Source organism: Phalacrocorax aristotelis, chromosome 4, assembly GCF_949628215.1.
Source record: "Phalacrocorax aristotelis chromosome 4, bGulAri2.1, whole genome shotgun sequence".
Lineage (NCBI taxonomy): Eukaryota > Metazoa > Chordata > Aves > Suliformes > Phalacrocoracidae > Phalacrocorax > Phalacrocorax aristotelis.
Window position 1 is genome coordinate 72,024,523 of NC_134279.1, and position 21,535 is coordinate 72,046,057.

A 21,535-nucleotide genomic window follows, 5' to 3' on the forward strand; every position below is an offset into this window, starting at 1 on the left:
TTTTGTCCACACTACTCTTCCCCCTCACCTTTGCAGAGAGCAATGGTATTCCTTCTGAGCCTGTGCTACCATTTTATTTAAAAAGTCAAGTTTTTCTAGTCTCTTTTCAAATTATAAGCTCTTGATTACTCTTCTTTCATTCTGAGTGCATCCTTCCGATGTTTGGGGAAGAATTATAGCAGTAAAAGCAATTTTAGAGGAATTTCTAGGCTAGAATTTTATAAAGTTTTAGTCACAATGTGCATTTAAGACTCAAGGAGAAAAATCGCTTACCACATGTTGGAACATCTTCTTCAGCTGATGAGGTCTGTTCATCTGTGGATGGCTTTTTCTTTCCTAAACCAATGATCTTCGTTATTTTTTTCCCTGTTACTTTAGTCACAGTGCCCTTGGCTTCTGATTTTGAACTTTTTTTCCTCTTCACTATTAAGAAAAGAAAATTATGTATTTTAGTGTGTTTAAATTAACAAATGAATAGAGAAAACACAAGTAAAAACAGTGGTTCAGACAACTCATCCTGTGCAAGGTGAACATTTGTACAAAAGTTGCAGACTGCAATGAGATAAACATTATATGCCCCCTCTAATAGAGATGCGTATAAAAAAACTCTGTGCTATAAAAATCATGGCATTCAGAAAGATAAGGGGAAAAAATCAAGTTTCTAATTTAACTTAATCTAATCAAGCTGAAAGTCTCTTTCCACAGCAGTCATCATCTAATTTATCAGTATGACTGAGGTACCTGCATATTAATTTAGCTCATATACACAAGAATAAAAATCCAGCCAGACAATCCTTTGTTGTTCCTAAATATTTACCTCAAAATACTTCAACAATTAAGTAGACAACAAAGACAGAATATGTTTGCCTAGCAAAAATACTCCAGCCATGTACAGTTAGGTTAATGCATCTTACCACAATGGACCTTTTAGAAAGACAAGACTTATCAATTAACTACTAACTAATTAGTGGGATCAGTATAAGCATTCAATGGTTAGAAGCTGACACTTTTTGTGATCATGAGGGCTTGGAAAGAAAAAGCTCTGCTGAAAAGAGGTATTTTGCTAACACCCAGTCTATGCTTCTATTAACTTGAGACGAATAATATTACAGCTCTGTGCACTCAGGCATGTTGGGCTGCTGAACATAACATGGCAAAGACTATTGATATAATTTTTAAAAGTGCCTAGCTGACTAAAATCCTAACAAATTAAAAAAAAGTTTCTAATATTAAACAGAATTGGGAAAAAAGACCCTTATAAAACAGAACAAATGAACAGAAATTGCATTGAGTAGCCTAATTTGGATTCCAGTAACAGAGCAGAAGGCTCTCTGCTAACTGAAAGGGCAGCAAAAATATCTATCAGCTTGCCCTGATACATGAGTGTGATGAAAAATACATTTAGGATAGTTACTGATTGAGCTGTTGTAACTTTATCCCTGACATATCCATTCTCTTTGCAACAGGGACCATTTAGTGATTATGGACTTGTGTAAACTGAGGAAAAAAAGGAAAAAATGTTCATATGAGAAATGACTGTATGAACTGATGAACTGGGAATAATGCACGGAAAATAGAGAAGTAGTTTGGGACTCACAATGGGATAATTTATCATACTTAGTTTAATTGTTAGGAATCATGGAACATTATTTAGAAATTGTATCTGTAGCCAAGACAGTACAAGTCTGTCGCCTGTTGCATGGGGTGCCGAGGAGGAAAGGCAGCTTTTCAGGTGTGGATAGCTGTTCAACAGCAAACTCCAATACAGGGACACACATGTGCAAGCAGAGGTCTAATTCTCTTTTCCCAAGGGAAGGGTGTTCACAACTTAGGTTGTGCTCTCTAAACATGCAATGAGCTCCCTTGTTCAAGGGAGGAAGGCCACCCATTCCGTCCACTCCTGTCACGCCCTGCCCGTGGTAAGACCTGGAGGCAGCACCTGCCTGCAGACAGGTTCCTGTCCCACGCAGCAGCTGCCTGCAAGTCCAGCTGTGGCTGTTGAGTGGGGAGGAGATGGAAAGCATGAAAAAAAAGCCAGAGACTGAGAAAAACTCGTCTCTCTGAGACAGAAGCCCAAAGGAACCATTCTCAAGAGCATGAACAGACAGTAGAATTAGCCCATTTCAGTGCTTTGTTGTTCTTCTGTCCTATCTTCCCTTCACACTGCTGCTTTATTTTTCTGCAGAACTGAGAGGCAGCAGAAATAAGGCCTTCACGATTTAATCTTTTTGAGTCTAAAGACTATACTGATTGCCTGACTGCCAGTGATTGTTGTCACAAAAGCCTTTTCTTCTAATTTCCTTCCCCATGGCAAAATGAGCAGCTGGTTACAGGCGGAGTAGAGGCTGGCTGATGGATGACGGCTGGAGATGACTGCTCTCTGGAGTGTCCCTTCCCACGTACTCCCCCAAGTGTTTCCTATCCATTCTTTAAAAAAATAGTGTAACTTCATCCAGAACCACTTAAAATGATGCTAGGGATATTTTAATCTCCTTGCAGTCATTAATGCCTATTATTTTTATTACTACATATTGAAGGTCACAATTTTCAAAAGCAACTGGTATTTTTAATTACCCTCCTTGGGACATCTAAGCTGGGCTAGTTTTCCAGCAGCACATGCTCCATTAGCATGCCTTTGTGGGGCACGTGAGCCACTTTTGAACAGCACAGCTTTTGCGTCACAGATGCTTCTCAGCAGGTTTCAGAGAGTAAAACAGTAGTGTGCTTTCTGAAAGCTTGGTAGAAGATTTTATAGGGTGAAATCAAACCATGTACCACAACTTCAAGAAACCACAAAACCTGACATTGTTCTATACTGTTAGGTATGTCAGAGATCTGTATAGTCAGGAAATGTTGGAAAATGACCCAGGGAGAAGATAAAGGAAATGAGACAAAAGGCGAGACAGCGCTGGCACCAAGGCCAGTATTGACATTGTGCTCACTGCAGCTCACATTACCCTTCAGCTTGACAGCTGCAGAAAAGCGTCTGATCTAAATGATACCATTGCTGTATGGCAAGTTAACAAAGTCACAGAATTTCTTCCACTTTGGGGAGCAGAGAGGGGGTGGGGAAAAAGGCATTGGGGCTGTTCTTTAGATATAACTCAGAATTCCCTCTGCATTTGGGATGGGCCTCTGTTAGATTATAAGGACTACAAAACATGCATGGTCCCAAAGTAGCATATGTGAAATTATACACATATATACTCACAAACCCTCTGATATTACATGATTATATAAATTTTAGTATGTTAATATAAATAACCATACATAACAGTTTATAGATGTATGCATCTGTGTATACACACACATACAGAAGCTGTGTATATTTGTGTAAACGTACATATATATATATATAAATAAATATTCATGGTTCTTTTCTTCTAGTATTTAATGATAGCTCTTTTGCTTATAAGCTATACACCCACTATTTATGTTGCCACTATACAGTTAGTTACTAAAAGCAACTGTTAGTTGCCTATAGTGGTCACCCAAGCTCTAAAAAACTGTACTTCTGAACACACAAAAGGCCAAGTCAAAATTTCTATATTCTGTTTCCTTATACTACTTATACCGACTTTACCTGCACAACAACATCATATGCCTTCTGTTACTGCAGAATTTTAAGGATTCACTCTTCACATGGTTCAGCTTTCAAGGTAAACTGAATCCTAATACAAATACTCAAAAGCTTTACTGCCTATTTTTAAAAGACAAAAGCCAGGTATTTCACTACCTATCGCTCCCTATATGTACATATTATGTACAGCAAGCACCTCTGGAGCTGAGACGTACCTTGTTCTTTCCCATTGCACACAGTAGTGATGCCATTTTCCACAGCACCCTCTCCATCTGAGCTTGGCCTCTCAGATGACAACTTCTGCGGGGAAAAAGAGATTAGTTGACATACAGTGTTGGCACCTTCACCAAATGAAGTGTAATAAGTCAATTTAAAAGTATGCTTACTGTAAAATAAAACACATTTCAAGCTCTCATCCACTTGGAAGAAGAAGACAGTAAAACTTCCATTTTAAAGTGTTTTTTTATATTGCCATATAGGCTTTAGAAAAACATAGAAAACACAAAATAGGTCTATTAGGTTTTAAAGTATAGTCAAAACGGTGAAATGCCTCTTAATTCAATAACTCTTATTACACAATATATTTTGAATTAATATCTAGTCTCTAAATGTTGCTGTTTATTAATCTTGTAAGCAATGAACAATTACATGGACCAGATAATTTTAAAATTGTTTATTGAAAAAATGCTTCACATGCATTTACAATTACAACTTATCAGAAAATAGTGCATTCCTGCATGGTGCTTCAGTACTTTTAATATCTGCAAAAAAGAGGCTTTTGAAATAAATTTTTAGCACTGATTATTCTGTAATGGTTGCATACAAGATATAGGATGATGTGGTAAAGAGCTTATGCCAGCACAGTTTTGGGAACATTACTCATACGTGGGGACGCCACGAAGATGATGTACAGATTATCACGAAAAGAAAAGAATGAGTAGGTTTGTTACCTTTTTTCATGGCATGAATTTTAGAAAACAACTATATTATGACACTTTCCGTTACTTTGTTCATACTCTGCAGGTGTGTGCAAGCATACAAACACAATAGCTTTTGCCCTGTGAACTCAGGAGGTGTGAGTTGTCATGGGACATGCTTTGTTCTTACTGTCCCAGGTGCAACACAACGTAACACTACTGACTGTAGCATCCTTCCACCACAGGGGTAGAACTTGCCATTAGGAATTTGGTGACAAAACATTTGTCAGTGTGACTTTTAAGCAGGGTCTGCAGAGGGGTCTGCTCACATGGATGCCTTAACAGAGCAGGGGCTTAAATCGGTGCTGGTAATGTACTGATTGCTCACTGCAGGATTGTTCTCCTTCCTAATTCTTGCTCTCGTATCCTGCTGAGTCAAGGCAGCAGAGAGAACCACATGTGAATAGCCAAGTTTCTGTGTTGAGGCACAAATGCTTGAAAGGGTCTGCCAGAACAGTGACCTCAGCAAGCTCAGGGAGCTCTTCAAGAACTAAATTCTCAAAAACAAAAGACTGTCCCCTAAATCTTTTGTATATTCTTCAGCTATTTTTCCCTGAGGGTCACGTCCCTGCTTGCTCTTTGCACTTGACGGAGAGCATCTCTGCATCAGAGCACATGTATCAGACCTGCTTAATCTGCACCCTAAAGGGCTAAAGAGAAGCTGCTATTGGATACAAGCCAGTCAGCTGGTTGTTCATGACCAAATGAATAGACATGGCAGAAGTCTTAATTCTGTAGAGTGTGTGCACGTATCCAAACAAACAAGAACAACACAGGGGCTAATAGTCTAAGACAAGTCAGCAAATAGTTATTGAAGATTGCCCCAGAAAATGGTTTGACATGAAAAAGTTAATACTTGAAATCCAGAATCTAAATTCAATTTCACCTTTGCAGTCTGAGCATCCCCTAAACCATGCAGTGTCACAAGGAATTTTGCATTCACCATTTTGATAACTTTACCTTCTCCAGCTCTGTCTTATGTACTGGAGAACTAGACAATGGCCCATCAGAGTCTACTGCTCCCGTACAGTTGCTGCACACGTCTTTTATAACCTTAGGAGACAAGGCAAAACTTATTAATAATTCACAAATTACAAATCAGAGAAATTATATATGAATATGAAGGGATATGGGAAGGAGAATCCCACAGATGTTTACTAGGCTGGTAGGTGTCAGGCAGGCTGCCACTAGACCAACTTCACCCTTGCTCCCCGAGTAATTTCATGTACAAGCTGGAGGAGACATAATGTCTAGAGATGGAAGGTTTCAATTTCTACACAAGCTAATCTCCAAGGCTCTCCTGAGTAAAGAAACCAACAGCGCTGCTGGTTTTCATGTGCTAGTTTTGCAACACGAACTCAGCTGACACCACCAAATTAATTTCATTATGATGACGAAAAAGCAGGATTAGATCCAAGGTCTTGCTTGTCAAAGTACAAGGGTTTTGCATAATACACTACCCAGCTGCTCTTTCTTTGCTATTGGTGAATTAATGAAGTGCTGATCGACTTACAGTTAATACTGTGCGGTGATATTTTGTGGTATTTTTATATTATACTTGCACATTGACATAAAGGTATAGGTCAAAGTAATTGTAAATGTGTTCTTAGAAACGGGATTGGCATTAAGTCTGCTTTTAAAAAGTTGAAGAAAAACCCAGAACTGAATTCACTGAGATTTTGATAGAATTTGAAGAACTTCAAAACCTGAAACTATATAAATTTAAAAAAAGGCGATAAGTAAAGACAACTGATGATTCCCTACGGGCATAATTAAGTTTTTTATCCCTTGTGAGGTTACCACCAGCCCATAATCAGTCTGAAATTGCTTGTGCTGATGAGAACAGGTCCCGACTCTCCATCCAGACTCATGCTGAAGGGGTGCTGAGCTCCACACCTCTCATTACAGCCATGCAAACCACGCAAGGACAGCAGAGCCAAGCGAGCTAAGAAAGGCATCCTACTCTGCTGGAAGCATTACCTCTAGACATGCAAACTTTCCTCTTTACATGTACATGTATGTGTTTTACACACCCAGCTCCTACCTTCACACTGTTTACAGCAAGCTCAGCTGGCAGAGAGGAGGATTTGGCCTGAGATCCCCCAGTTCCAGGGAAAACAGCAATTAGCTAACTGTCAAAATCCAGATTTCTTTAAAGGAGAGGAAAAGCAAAACAGCAAGCAACATCTTTTCAGTTTTGACCTTAACAGTTTTGGTGTGGAAACTATTAAAGAGCTAAAGATGGCACCAAACAGTTCTTTCACAGCACTGAAGTTCCCTTTAAGGGTGAAGCTAAACAAATCAAATGTTTATGGGCTTACAAAGACCCTATTGCTACAACTCATGAGCACATCATAAATTACAGGCACTATATGCCATAAAGAAAGAAAGAGCACCAGCCCCATTTTACAGATGGAGAACTTGTGAACAAAAGAAAGACTAAATCACTCACTCAATGTCACATAAAAAAATCTAAGCAGAGAAGGGAAATGAATCTACGCTTTTATTTCTGAGCTAGTACCTTAAAACACTTCAGCATCCTTTCTTGACTGTCTGAACTTCCCTATATCTTGTCCCAGAAACATACACATGGTATTTCATGGCACTTGGCACCCACTGTAACAGAATATTTAGATAGCTCTGTTGCAGAGCATTTGCACCTCAGAGTTAAATGTAGCTCTAAATTCCCCAAAATCATAAGCATATTTTTAATGTATCTTGTTTTATTTTCAGTTGCTGGTCCTCAGTACAGTGTAAATACACTGCTGTTTTCTTCCTAGAGAAATGTGACTGTACAGTTTCTGGGAACATTCATTTCTGTCTCCTGCATGACCCTGATTCAACGGCTCATGTTTTCAGCATCTGCTCACACCACACAGTTAGTTAATTTTGGCAAAGGCAGATAGTAATGGGAGTTACAGACAGAACAGAGGGAAATGATTTGGCAACACTAACTGAATAGTATGTGCAAAGTCATGCACTCAAGTAAATCCGGTTCTTATCATACCTCACATATTTAAGGAGAGGCTGAAGTGTTTAATTGGGTTGTAATTAAATTTTGATTAAAAAGATGACACACTGTCAAATAGAAGTTTGTGGCAAGATCTGAAGTAAATGCATAGTCAAGGATCCCACACTTCATTTGGGTTCAAGGGGTTCACTGGCAAAGACCTATTCATCACCTTCTATGTGCAACATAATTGTGTTCGATGCACAGCATAAAACTCATACTTCTACAGTCACCAGGATGAAATGTCTTTAATATATAATGGTTGCCTGGATGCACTCTCTGTAATTAGGTTTGCGGACAGCTGCCATTATAGATGTGGTCTGCACATGCTTATAGCTTTAACTCAAAATTTTAAGGATAAAACATTCCACCATTGTTGCCAACTTGCATAATTCCAATCACAAGACTCGGCATTTTGGTAAATTTTTTCTATGAAGTCTCCTGGAGTCATATGAAAACAAAAAATCACTGTTTTCGTTAAAAAATAATTGTGAGTGAGAGTGGGGAAAGGAGGTCAGAAAACTTTTATCCATTGCAATGAAAAGTGTGAAAATATTAATCTCCATGGCTCCAAAACTAGAAAGCAAATAAAAGGAATCGCGAAATGTGTTATTTTTAATAAAATGGCATAATCTGGAAGGCCATACTGAGAATAGTTTGTAATGGTGCATACTCCACTAATAGTACAAGTTTTTCCCACACATTAGAAAAGGGAAATCATTCTCTTTTTCTCACCACAGATCCTTTGTACGTTACATATACACACTCACTGGGTGATCTGCCAGGAAAATCAAACTGAGATCATAAACGGACTACGTAGTCAAATAATTAAAATACAAAAGCAAATGTAATCAGAGAACTGAAGACCTTTCATTTCTTTGGACAGTCTCAAAACTAAATACGTTTAAAATAATGTTATTCCATTGCAGGAATTTTAAATACCGCAATTACCATTACAATGTTACAATTTGTAGACTTCAGAACTGCTTCTTTCAAATGCAGACCTGGAAGAAACTTGTGCAGCCTGAACTATTTTATTATTCCTTATTTATGTTATAGAAAGGTCTTGAATTGCCAGCTGGATCAGATAAACACCAGCGATAGCATTGACTGCAGTGACGAGGAATAGAGGGGAAATATTCACAGGTACAAAGCTGGAAAGATTTCCTGCCCCATGCCATTGACAGTGATGGGTGAAGTCAGTGGAATTTCTGCCACGTGATGTGTCTGGAATATTTCTCTCTGTAAAACTATCTTACTACACAAGCACTCACATTTACTGTAAGACCTTCATACCTGCTGTCACCTACAAATTTCTGTAGTTATTATAACTTATTTTAAATGGCACACCATGACTGGAGGCAAAATACTCACCATACATGCAAAGTCAGAAGAATCAAATTAGATTTTTCCAGCTACCCTCAAAGATCCAGGCTTCAGATAAAAAGCACAGACTATGCAGTAAAAGCAGAAAGCTAGCTGCTTGCCAGCCAGACCCTGCCACACAGAAACCCAACAAATTCTAAGTAAAAGTGCTAAATTTGTAGCTAGTTCGTTGTAGTTGATCTCTTTGGGACCTGATAAGGGATAAGACTGAGTCTTCCTGCATTTTAGGAGCTTGCCACCCTCTCTCCTGGTGGATACCGGTGGGATGAGTTCAGGCTGCAGGCTGCGCTCACCACAGGGATGTGATTACAGCACCTTGTCTCGTCTCATGTTTTCATGTAACTCACAGGAGAAGCTCACACGTTTAATGTGATCAAGTTCAAAAGCAATTAGAGAGAAAGCTGATGCCTGAATGCACATTTGCTTCACTTCTGTATGTAACCAGGCTAGAAAGCTATCCAGACAACCCACCCCCTCATCCCAATCTACCCACGTGTTTCACAAATACAGGAATTGCTAGAAATGGGACAGGCTGAATCCCCTGCCTCGTCTTTGCTGCTTAACTCTGAAGATAGCCATATTGTAAAGCTGAAATCTGCTTATGCACAACATAGCAGAGGGAAAGGGTTTGGCTCCAGATGTAACTCTGTATTTCTCATTCCTGAAACACCCCTTTTTCAGTGCTGGAGGAGTACTGACTTTCTGGGACCTTTGTTATTTTGGCATGGCTAAATTCTCATTTACTCTCCCTTTTGGACCCTTGCACACTACGTTCACATCCATCTGTTCCTCCTTAAGAAAGCACCAAAACTGTGCTAAGAGCACTTTGCAGTGAAGAAATGTCCCAAGAAGTTTACCTAGATAAAATAGAGGAAATGCAGAAATGATTCACATTATAGCCCATGCTTTAAGTCTCAAAAAAAAAAATAAAATGCTGTTTACCTTCTGTACTGGAAAACATCATTCTCAAGCATCCCCTAACTGGAAAAGATTAATCTTTCTACCTTATTGCCATTTGTCTGAACAAACTGGGGTGAGATTCTAGCAGACTAGAATCGTTAGTGCCTTCTTTAGTGCCTGTATATCCCCTTAAAAATACTTTTCTGACATATTCAAAGAAGACAACTCCTGTATCCTTTCTCCTGCGCTGTTACCATGAAGTCTATTGCCATATATGGCCACTGGATCGGGCAGAGCCCAGGGAGGGAGGCGCTGGGTGGCTGGGGAGGGCGGCTGGATGCACTGCTGCTGCAAGGGCAGAGGTACCCTGTGCAAGGGGAGCTGCATCCCCAGCCCAGGTGGTGCAGAGATGCAGACTGCACTTTAGGCTGTAAATCTGAGCTAGGTATGATTTAAGGCTGCAAGTAGGAGAGAGGATGAATACTATCTCTTGGGGAAAGCAAGGGATCAAGTCTCAGCCCTCCTGGGTTCTGCTCGGAGATCGGCTACAGCTTGCATTTGTGATTTTAGCCAAGAAATTAAAGAAAATTTATCCCTGAGAGAACAAGCAAATAGGATGTTTGTGGTTCTGTATTCACTGGGGTTTTTTTTGTTTGGGCTTTTTTTTTTTTTTAATTTACATATGCATCTGCTTTTTTTAAGTAATGTATTGTTTTCCATGATGCCACACAAACACACGCTGGTTCACAGCCAGGATGGGGTCCTCTGGCTCTGTCCTGCAGGTCAAAGATGTCACACACAGCTCAGTCTGTTGCACCTCGAGATCATGCCCTAAATGGTTCTTACGCAAACATGCTGACCTTGCTGTGGTTTGTAGCAAGGTATCTAAAACCTTCTCTTTGAAAAAATAGGGATGTAAGTCCTGGGAGGTTTCATTTAGTTTGCAAATCCTTCATTGCTGGTGATGATGCGCAATGGAGGAAGAACCCAGCCTGACTGTCTGGGGACACAATATGCTCCAGAAGTTACTTATAAACTAACAAACACTATATGGAAATCTCTGGTACTGAGTATGCAGCCCCAAATGCACTTTTTCCAGTCATTTTTAAGGCATGATCTTTCAGCATTTGACTCTACTCAGCTGCAAAATGGAGATAATAACCTCTTTGGGGAACATTGCTTCAGCCAAGAAAGTAACGTCTGAAGTGTTTTGAGATTTCTAGCTGGAAATTCCCATAGAAAGTAAAACCAGCCACACAGTGTTTACAGTTACAAGCTCAGTTTTGTGCTGATTTAAACTGGTAAAAGAAGAGCTCTCGCAGTAATTTATTCTTCAGTAAAACTCAGTTCACATTAAGACCAGAGCCCAGAAGTTACTTGACTCCCCTCACTAAGCTCAGGGCAGTGAAAAAAAAAGATATTTTCAGAGACTTCTATGAGAGACAACATGCAGTTACCAAGCCTCTGGGTAGGACAACCAGATTAACAGCCCTACGAGGAGTGTTGCAGGGTCTTTGCATGACTGGAGATCGGTTACAACCTTGATTTTCTTCCCTCTTCAGGGGAAAAGAAAATCCTGCTTATTAAAAGTTCAGAACTGACTGAACATTGTCAAAATGATAGATGCAGAAATGTCTACTTACGCCTGAAAGATTCACTGCTCAATTACAAACCCTCGACTGAAGAGATTGTTGCAAAATGGCTGCACACCGTAAAATGAAGAAAAGTTAACAAAGGGTGCCTAACATTAGGGAAAAATGAAACTCAAGGCCAGTGCTCCAGAATGACAGATTACCTCTCATGCATGATAAATCAGAAATACATTTCTGCAAGAGGCAATGCTAAGAGGAAGAGAAGGCCTTGGGATCAGACACCGTGGCCATTTCCTCCTTCGACCGGTCTTCTACAAGGAGCTACTTCAGAACATAATTTCTTTGGCATCCATGTATTTTTAATATTAAGAGCAGTCTTCTGTGGCCTAGTCTGAAGGTCCTGCACACAGAACACATTCATTGGTATGAATGAAACCACTAAACAAGCATCTTCTTGTAATGTCATGTTCTTAGTAGTCCTTTTATTTTTAATGTAGCATTTCCCAGTGATGCTGACAAATGTAGTTTCAACCAGTCCGTTGGATGTGCTGAGACAAACAGGCAGATTTAAGACCTTACTTGACCACAAATGCACAAAAGTGCACACAGATGCACATGCACTCAAGAGCCCATGGAAAAAGCTCATATTTGGGTCTGAGTGTGTAACTGCACACATTTTTTCATGCACATTTTTGTGGGAACATTTTAGGACTCAAGTCTGGAAAATTCCACCCCTTTATGTTGCCCACCATATTACTGCTATGATCTCAGCTCTAGCCTGAATTTATACTAGTTACGCTCCTTGCTCTAAAAGCTTGACAGGCTCTTTTGTGACATCAGCTATCCTTTTTTATCAAGCATCTCTTAGCTGGTAAACCTGAAACTCCCCTTGTGGTTTCCAGTCTAGACTTCAATTTGCACTAAGTTTATCAGCTGGGTTTTTTGGTGTCATCTTTACAAAAAAGGCCTAAAATATTCTGCATTTATTTCAGACTTGTCTTCCATAGATATTTTAAAATTATTTGCTTAAATAAACATACTTTATACCAATTACATCTGACTTTAAAAAAAAAAAATCATCTGGTTTAGCTTTCACGGGAAAAATAGGCCTCCAAAGCCATTTTGAGCTTTTCAGGCTTAAGAGTAAAACTTTAATTTCACACTTACATATAAGTTAACGAGAACCCGTTGTTCCTGGGTGATAACCTGGCTCCACAGGCACATATTGGTACAGTATCTTTGACAGAGAAGGTACGTTATGATTAAAAAAATGTGGTTGCAGAGAGCTTTCTCATTGCTGGTCTCTGAATCCGCCCATGTTATTAACTACCGAAATCACACATAGGTGACAGAGCTGGGTGACTCTGCCCCTCTGAGTGACAGACAGGGAAAGCTCAGACTGCTTCCCCCAAGACAAAGCAGTGATCTCGTTCTCAGTATAGAAACTTCCTACACAAAGCCACAGACGATTTTCAGATGCTTACTTAAAGTAAGGCTTGAATGACAAAAAATAGTTATTTTCATAATAAAAAAACCCCAAACTTAAATTTTGATACATTTTTAAAAGTACAAAACCCAGCACTTTTTATCTCCAAAAGCTATACTTCCTCTTGAAAACACTGGAGCTGTTGCAAGAGCTGCACAGACCATTTTTGGTTAGCTGTTGGATAGGCAATTTGTACTGTACAGTACAGAGAGTGCTGCAGCAGTGCTGAGGACTTGGAAGTTGAGTGTACAGTAGCACTGCCATGTACTTGAAAGAGTTTTATTAATAGGGAGCTTTTCAGCATAAAGGAACTAAGTAAAGTGCTGTCAGACTGTCTCCAAATGCTTTGCAGATAACAGACTGTCCGGCCATTCACCCTCAGGCACACACAACTTTGTTAACATGCAACTGTACAAAATATTTTTCTTTTTATTTTTTTTAATTAAAGTATCAGGAATGCATCTGGAATATGGAAAAATCTAGAAGTGCTCTGTCTGCCTGTGTGGGGAATGCTCTATGTACAATTTAAAATAAAATAGATTTAAAAAAAACTGAAAAAAGAAAACTATTTTTATGAAAGTCTGATAAACGCCAATGAATTCAGCTTTACTAAACCCAAGTTTAGAAGAACACAGGAAATAATGGTGCAGTTACTATGATCTAATTACAGTGGAATTCCCTCAGAAAAGAATATGACTTATTAATTTCTTTTCATTCTAATCTGTGTTTTTGAAACTCCAGGTGAGTTAGTGGGACACTTGGATGGTGCTAGATTTTAAAACTTAAAACAAGATACTGAAGTTAGAAGAAGCCTAACAAATACATGTCTATGATTAGTTTCTATTAAAAAGACAACAGAGAGTGTGTTTTCTAAGCTAAGATATATAAACTTGCGGTAAAAACCAAACACACACAAACCACAAGCCCCCAAACAGTAGATTCAAATATTGCAAAATAGGAAATTACAGATTGATTTTGCTTTAGCAAATTTACCCACAGAAGAACTCATACCTCTTAAGTTACATTTTATGTCTCCCTCTTCTGCAGAAAAGCTATCTGCCATCAGGAAATTCCTTTGTGTTTAATTCAATTGTATTTGGTAAAATACATTTTGTTATTAGAAGAATAAGTACCATATAAGGTTAGATGAGAGCACAGCATGGAGAATGCCTGATGAGTCTTATGCATTCAGACTTTTACATGCATTTAAAAGGCTGGATTTCAAGGCCTGAAAACAAACTACAGAAACTGCAGAGATAGTTTCCCACACTACTTCACTGACCTCCTCATTTGAGACTAGCAAAGTCCAATACAAATACCAGTATCCTGGTTAGGATCTAAAAATGCAGTCCTTGCATTGGGATTTTCCACATTTGCAGACAATGAACAGAAAGGAGTGGAAGATGACAAAATCCTATTTCTCAGAAGTCTGCATACTCAGAACAAACCATAGCAGATGATAATCCGCTAAACCAGGATTACCAAATTTTAACTGCATTCAGGAAGCTGAAGGCTCTTTCTCCATCCAGAGCAATACAAAAGGTATCTCATCAGAGATCCGTCTGTTTAAAAAGGCGACTGTGACACTGGTATGCCCAGTTTTTGCAGGGTACCCTATGGCAGTTATGCATATATACCACTCCAGAAAGCAACCTGGGTGCCAGCCCCCTCCACCTTAGGGAATGGGAGCCTTCAGCTCACTACCAGTGTGCCCTAAACACCAAAGCTTTCTGGAATATGAGGTGGAGATGAAAATGGAAGGGAATTTGCCACTTCTACTCTTGGTGCCAACTTATTGTGTAATTAGCAGTGAAAACCATATGCAGCAGCTGTGTAATACTGAGCTACTCGTTGCCCAAGATGTTGCTTAGAGGCCTGAACTGTATTTCTGCAGTCCCAAATTAGATGGGATTTAAGTGGTCTGGATTTGCCTGAATGTTACTGTTCATATCTCAGTTTTTAACAGCAACTGAGCAATGGAAGACTTTTGTGGGTGGAAAAGCTCCTGGTCAGAAACCTCCCCTTACCTTTAGCCACTGTTCTGCCTGCTCTTTGCTCTGTACTGCCAGAACCAGGGCATCTGCTCCTTGGTGTGAGATTTTCAGCTCATGCTTCTTCTTTTTGCTGTCTTTGGGAATGTACGTGATACTGCAGTCATTCAGGAGCAGCTCCATCTGGGGCTGCTGGTCCTTGGAACTTTTGTAACACTAAATAAATATAAGAAAAGTTCAAAAGTTAGATGTCGCCTTTCCGAACCTTGGGGGAAAGCTGTTATTATTTAGAAATGCTATGTTTAAATTTTTTATATTTTCCGCGTGCCCCTTTACCACATACCACAGAGTTCAGCCAACGCCAACTTCGCTTTTCTCCTCCTTATCCTCTCTGTAAAGCAAAATTACTTCCAGACTGGCATTAATAGACATCTTTAATTGCCAGACAGGTATAACGTATGGAGAGCATTAAGCTTCTCTGCATTATCCTTATGACTCAACCTTGACCCTGATCAGGTAGGAAGAGGGTGATTTAGGATAGCTGTTCACATGTAGCAGCAGAATAAACTTGTATAGTTAATGACTTTAAAGCCTAGATGCTTACCCTGCCCTGCAGCAACAGCCTGATGTATCAAGGCAAACCTACGCCAGTGCCTACACACTGCAGCTACAAAGGCTCTGGCACATGCCCTAGTCAGCTGTTCTTTTTCTTGAGATAAGTAAAAAATTGTCACACTGTGGAAAGGGAGCAAACTCGCACAACGGTAACTTTTTAGCTAATTCAGTTTAATCAGTCACTGCACAAAGCCACATAAATCTTGATGTTACTTTACCCTTTATCCTGGACAAAACTACATGACTTACCTGCAGTTTTTTCCCTCAGTAGTAGGTGCTGTCAGTGAACAACTATTTCATGCTGGATCACTGATGACCTGCTCTATGTTTAAATTGGTGATCTAAAGATTAAGGGTTTTGTGTTACGTCACTTGTTCTATAGATCTAGTCCCTATTCCCATCTTCTAACACATCAGTATAGGTGAAGTTCATCAAGTTGTCGTAGAGTGCCAGACTAGAGGACAACATTTAATTGGGTATATGCATGTCCGGTTATTTTATATTCTTACGTAAATTAGGGTTTTACCCATGCAGATACGCACAAAGGTATCTGATAATAAAGAAAACTAATTTGTGTATGCAGACATAGAACAGTTGAGTATAAATGTGAACAGAGAAAAGCACATGAACTTTTGTATGTCTGCAGCAGTATTCATGTCATGATGCAACTGTCAGGAAGACAGTAGCTGTTAGAAGCATGTTCTAAACCTTGCAACTTAGGCTGAACAAATACAGCCACTCTAAATCAGCCCCTGCAAATCATTCATATTCCTCCTTCCCTCTCCAAAGCCCATTAACTCAAAGTTTCTCTAGCTTGGTCGCAGGTATTAAGTTTGCAATATCAAAAAAATCCTAAGTTTTCAAGCTGTGAAATCTTGAAACCATACAACATCAGTCACATTAAGAAGCAATAAACAGCACAGAATTCGCTTTATATTAATTTAAATATTTTGTTAATAATTATACATTACTAAAACTGAAGTATTTATATATTAAAGGGCTTTAAGTGAAAAATTATTCCCTACTAGAAGCTATTTCTAATATCTAATTCTAATTAAAATATTTGGTTTTATGATGACAACTGCATTTATAACACAAGCTATTACTAATCCCTAAGAACATATATTCGTTTTACTTGCACATCTCATAAGTTAAATGTCTAAGTCCCCCTTCAAACAATAAACTGATCTTGTGTAACTTTGTCATTAGACTGCTATTGTGATTTTTACTTTCTTAATCCCCATTACAGAATTACTGAAAGACAATCACTATCAGGGGAAAAAAAAAGCTTTTCAGACCACACATGTGGCTAAAGAAAATGAAAATAGGAAAATATTATTTTTCTGTACAGAACAACAAACATAATTGTAGAAGAAATATTGTGTGACTTCCGAGAAAACCTTTTTTTTCCCCTCTTTTTTTCTTTTCTTCAAGCTGTTATCAGATGGTCCTGAAATTTGATATGACCCTGGTATATGTCAATAAAAATGTGCACTAAGCATAATGGCATGATAACAATATAATACAGAATGAATTGGAATCAACATTCTTTCTGGCACTTAAATAGAGGAGGATGGAAAAAATAAATCTTCAGTAACCATTGAAAACTGGCAAATGAATTCCAGCTATATTTTCAGAAACCTCCTACCCAGATACCCCGATTTCATATACCACCACGAGCATAAATGTACTTGGAAAGCTATGTTGTAAGAGTGTAGAATAATAAAGTTCTGTAGAAGATGTTCTACCACCTGTTAATCAGCTTTTAACATTGGGATATTGCAGTAATTATTAGTTACATAATTGGTTACAACTGTTGGAAGCACCAGACAGGAAGACAGAGAGTGCCTAAGACCCCAACTTATGTATTACTGTAAGCATTAGTTCACTTATAATGACACAGAAATGAGTGTTTCCCTCAATTAGGCTCTCTTTTCAGAAAACAAAAAGACATCTATGAGCAGATCATTTAGTAACTTATGGAATCTTTCACTGGTGCCTCCAGTCAGAAAGAAACATAACAGATATGCTTAAGGAACAAATATATCCACTTGTTTCTTTCTTTTCTATAATGCAGCTGTGCATCATGTGAATACTGCATCTGTAATTACCGCTGAACAGATGGCAAAGGTTTAGTTTAAAATGTATACATTACCACAGCATATGCTGCCAAGTGAATTCTCAGTCTAACAAGGAACTTTTCTCTCCAGCGGTCTGATCCAACAGTTCATACACAAAGCTCCCTATGAGATTTTTGGTCCACAGGGAATGAAAGATTGGATTTACAGTTTCAGCAATTCTTTTTCCAAATGAAATATGTTAGAAGCTAATAGGCCAGACTTTCTTTCCAATATGAGGGAACTGCCTGGGTTTAAGTTTAAGTGCCATAAAAGTCAAAGGTCTAAGTGGCTAAATGATACACTAATAATTTCAGTGCTTCTCTGCTTCTTGGGTAAATCATAACCAAACTCTTTCATAAGGTTACTGCAGACTTGGCCACTGTTTCCAGAACATATTCCAAAAACCAGATTCCTGTAAAAATAAATACATCATCTAAAAGGTACAAAGAAAATATAGCTGGATAAAAATAAAAATTACCAGTAGTTTGTTTTCTTTGATAACACACAGTAGTTTGGTCCATTGCCCAAAACGTTTCTTTCTGAGGAGGAAGGCACAGATTTTGGCATCCTTCACCAGATCCATAGAGGCCTCCTCGGAAGGCCACTGATGTCTCATTTTCTTCCCCTTTCCATCCTCCTCCTCTTCATCGTAGGATTCATAAGAGCTGCTCATTGCATCTGAGTCATAATCTTTAAGGAAAACGTAAAAGTGTTAAGTATAGCAACGAAGCATACTGAAATAACCGAAAATCTCAACAGGGTTCATTTTAAGTTAAGGTTTTTGAAAGTCAGCCATGAACAAATTACTGTTTCAGTGCTTATGAGTACCAATACATTAAGTTAATTTAATAAGAGATGCTGTTCCATTAAGAAATTTTGTAGAAGACCCATACTGATACCTTGGGAATTTTACTGAAAGAATGAGCTGGAAATAAATACTTAGGATTTTAGGTAGTTGTTTATTATCTTCAAAATATTACTTAGGAGATACCTTCATCTTTTGTAATTCTTTTACAGAGAAGCATCTTCAACTTGCCCTATTGCATAATGCAAAATGCAGGCACAGAAATGTCTGTATTTGTACAGCATATTAAGAAACAAAAGCTGAATATGACAAAGGTCACAAGAGTAAATTATAGGGCACTATCTACCTATCATAACATTCCATACAACTCTCAAATACAGCACCTGCATTGATACAGTTAGCGTTGAATAGACAATGCTGTTTCTTGAAGTATGGATTCCGCTGGAGTTACAGGCATTCTGCTAAAACCGTTATGTTAGCCTAAACAGTTTAATCCTGCTCTAAGTTTGGTGATATAAAGGCAAGATTCCTTTTAATTAAACAATCTTTGTTCAGGCCTTTCATTTTCAACAGTGCAATCAGCTCTATCAGTTCCCTCAACTACAAAACTAATTTGCTATTATCAAAGAACCCTCTCTTCCACCGTCGATACTTACTTATTTGTTTATGTGGGCATATAAGTAAAGCTCCTCAGATGATAAGACCCAAAGGCATGCCTGTTATCCACTGGCATGTGCTCCCATCGAGGAGACTTGATTGGAATATTCTCAATAGCTGAAATTTCATCTAAGCATTTCAAGTAGACTTTCATATATTTTTAGGCCAGAAGGTGGAAGAAAAATCTCTCATTTGCTTTAGCTAGGTATTTAGGCCACATTGGGACGTAGGAAGGAGACCTGGGACGAGCGGGAAAAGGACAAGAGAGTGGATTGCTGGAAAGCTCATTCTAAATCAGTTCCTCCCTATGTGCAGAGTCAGTATGGGATATACCCAGACCTCATATCTCTGACTCAAGACTAGATATTCTGATCCTATTTGTGTTTTCACAAAAGTACACAAAATAGCGTATCTTTGGTTCAAAGTGAAATAAAAATAAAATTTCCAGCTGTTGAAACTTTTTTATTTTTAAATTTAATTGAATTGCCATCTTCTGGTTAATTCAGCTACGGAGTGTTTAGTTTCAGGCAGCTCCATATGGGCGAGTGGCAAAACCTTCAGATAATTAATTAGATTAATTGTAGGAAGTGCTGATTGAGACTTCAAAGAGGAGATGGAAATTCTGCACGTTAAATATTCTAGAGGTACTTCCTATGTGGCTCTCAAGCAGCCCATGTGCAGATTGCATGTTAGCAATAAGTTGCGGTTGCAGGTTCATCCAAATCTCTGTTCATAGGATGAAAGCCAACAGGAGCTTCTGAGGCTGACATTTCTGGACTCCCATCCTCGCACAGTCTAACAAGATCTCTGGGGACCTGCTGCCATATCCCGCCCATTAACTACTCCCCATGTTTCTCTTCTCCTTGGGTTGTGGGACTCTTGGCCGGAAGACGAGTTTGCCGTGTGACTCACACCAGACAGGATGACCACCCTGGAGTACTCATACCATCCGGGCTGAAACCTTTCATGCTCTTTGCCACCTCCGGCTTCTATTCTTCGTTCTCCAAACTGCTGCATCATGAGCAAAACAAGGCTTCCAGGCTCTGGACACAAACTAGCCTCTCTACACATTGTAAAGTGACTATTTTAACATAAATAGCGTAGGCCGTCTACTACTCTTGCGTAAGCAGACATTCAGAAAGTCATGCAGGCAAGTCCAGCTTGTACGTATAATTTCCAAGGGTTTTGAAGCAGTATTACTTCTACCTAAAATTCACTGTGAGCTGCATTTGGGAAGTAGCTTCCTATTAAAAAATTCTAACTTGTGGAAGCAAACTGTGTAAAGGTAAGTTGTGGAAAGGCTACTAGTGAATAAACCCTGTCGTCTCTAATTTTCTTATCACGGTAAGCAATGAAACCGGCTTGACAGTAAACTGTACGTAAGATCTGAAATCTTATTGTGTATATGTTCACTCCAACATACTCTTTAGGTCTTGGAGTGGGAAAGGGAGCGAGAGAAAGGAGAGAACTACAATACGTGTAGAGAGAGTGAAAAGGGTCTCTCCAGAATAAAGATATTTTATTGTCTACTGAAGTCTCAGAGACTGAGATTCACTGACACATGTTCCAGTGCTGCTGATCTACCTTTTTTTTTACATCTCCTGCATTTTCTGATTATTCTAGATTCTTTTGACATTGGCTTTTCATACTTATATTCATGAAAATTTTCCACTCTTAGGGGGTGAAAATCACTGTGGACTTTCAGATTATTTGTAATACCATATTCAAAAAATTAGTCTGTAATAATATAGGCATACTGTACAGACCAGTAGGTTTTAATAAAGAGAGAGTTATCAGACAAGGCATACACAGTCTTGTTTTCATCTACATGCAAGTGTTTTCATCTACATGCAAGATTACAGGGACTTGGGGAAGTTATAGTTATTTCATTTTCATCATCTATATTCTGCAATTTTCTTCTGCTGTTGTTCACCTTTACAGGTAGGACACATGGTATGTAAGCCTCCTTGCCATTAATGACATTATAAAAATATTCCATAGGAGTGCTTACTTAAGACAATGATATCTATCCCAACATTGTTCAACAGTTTATTCTTGCACTTCTTATAATTCTAGCACTTCTTTGTTATGCTCTTCTCCACCTCCAACAGCCTGAGCAGCTAAGGTTACATCTTTGGTTAATACACTGCTTTTGTGGCTTATTTTAATGACCACACACACTGGATTTAGCGGAAGTTTTGCTTGAGTGGAGATTTATTACTAATGGCATATTGAATTTAAAAGCAACTTTATTACTGATGAAGAGCAGAATACTTGTAACACAAACTAAAAGAGATGATAAGGAGTTCAGGACATAATAAAATACAGCAAAATCACACCAAGTGAGATGATAAGTTACACTAACAGAGATTTAGATGTCTGGACATATATACTTAAATTATGGAATTATTGATGA

The 21,535-nt window shown here is 38.7% G+C and overlaps 1 protein-coding gene across 3 annotated transcripts in view; it reads right to left on the minus strand.

Moving 5' to 3' along the window:
- AFAP1 (actin filament associated protein 1) overlaps positions 1–21,535 on the minus strand; it is a 119,947-nt gene that overhangs the window by 23,165 nt on the left and 75,247 nt on the right. For all 3 annotated transcript variants that reach the window (XM_075091938.1, XM_075091940.1, XM_075091937.1), the window contains exons 5-9: positions 18,136–18,347; positions 14,959–15,138; positions 5,518–5,610; positions 3,796–3,880; positions 274–423 (exon numbers count right to left, since the gene is read on the minus strand). In XM_075091938.1, the coding sequence (XP_074948039.1) occupies positions 274–423; positions 3,796–3,880; positions 5,518–5,610; positions 14,959–15,138; positions 18,136–18,347 (720 nt within the window). The remainder of the gene's footprint in view (positions 1–273; positions 424–3,795; positions 3,881–5,517; positions 5,611–14,958; positions 15,139–18,135; positions 18,348–21,535) is intronic.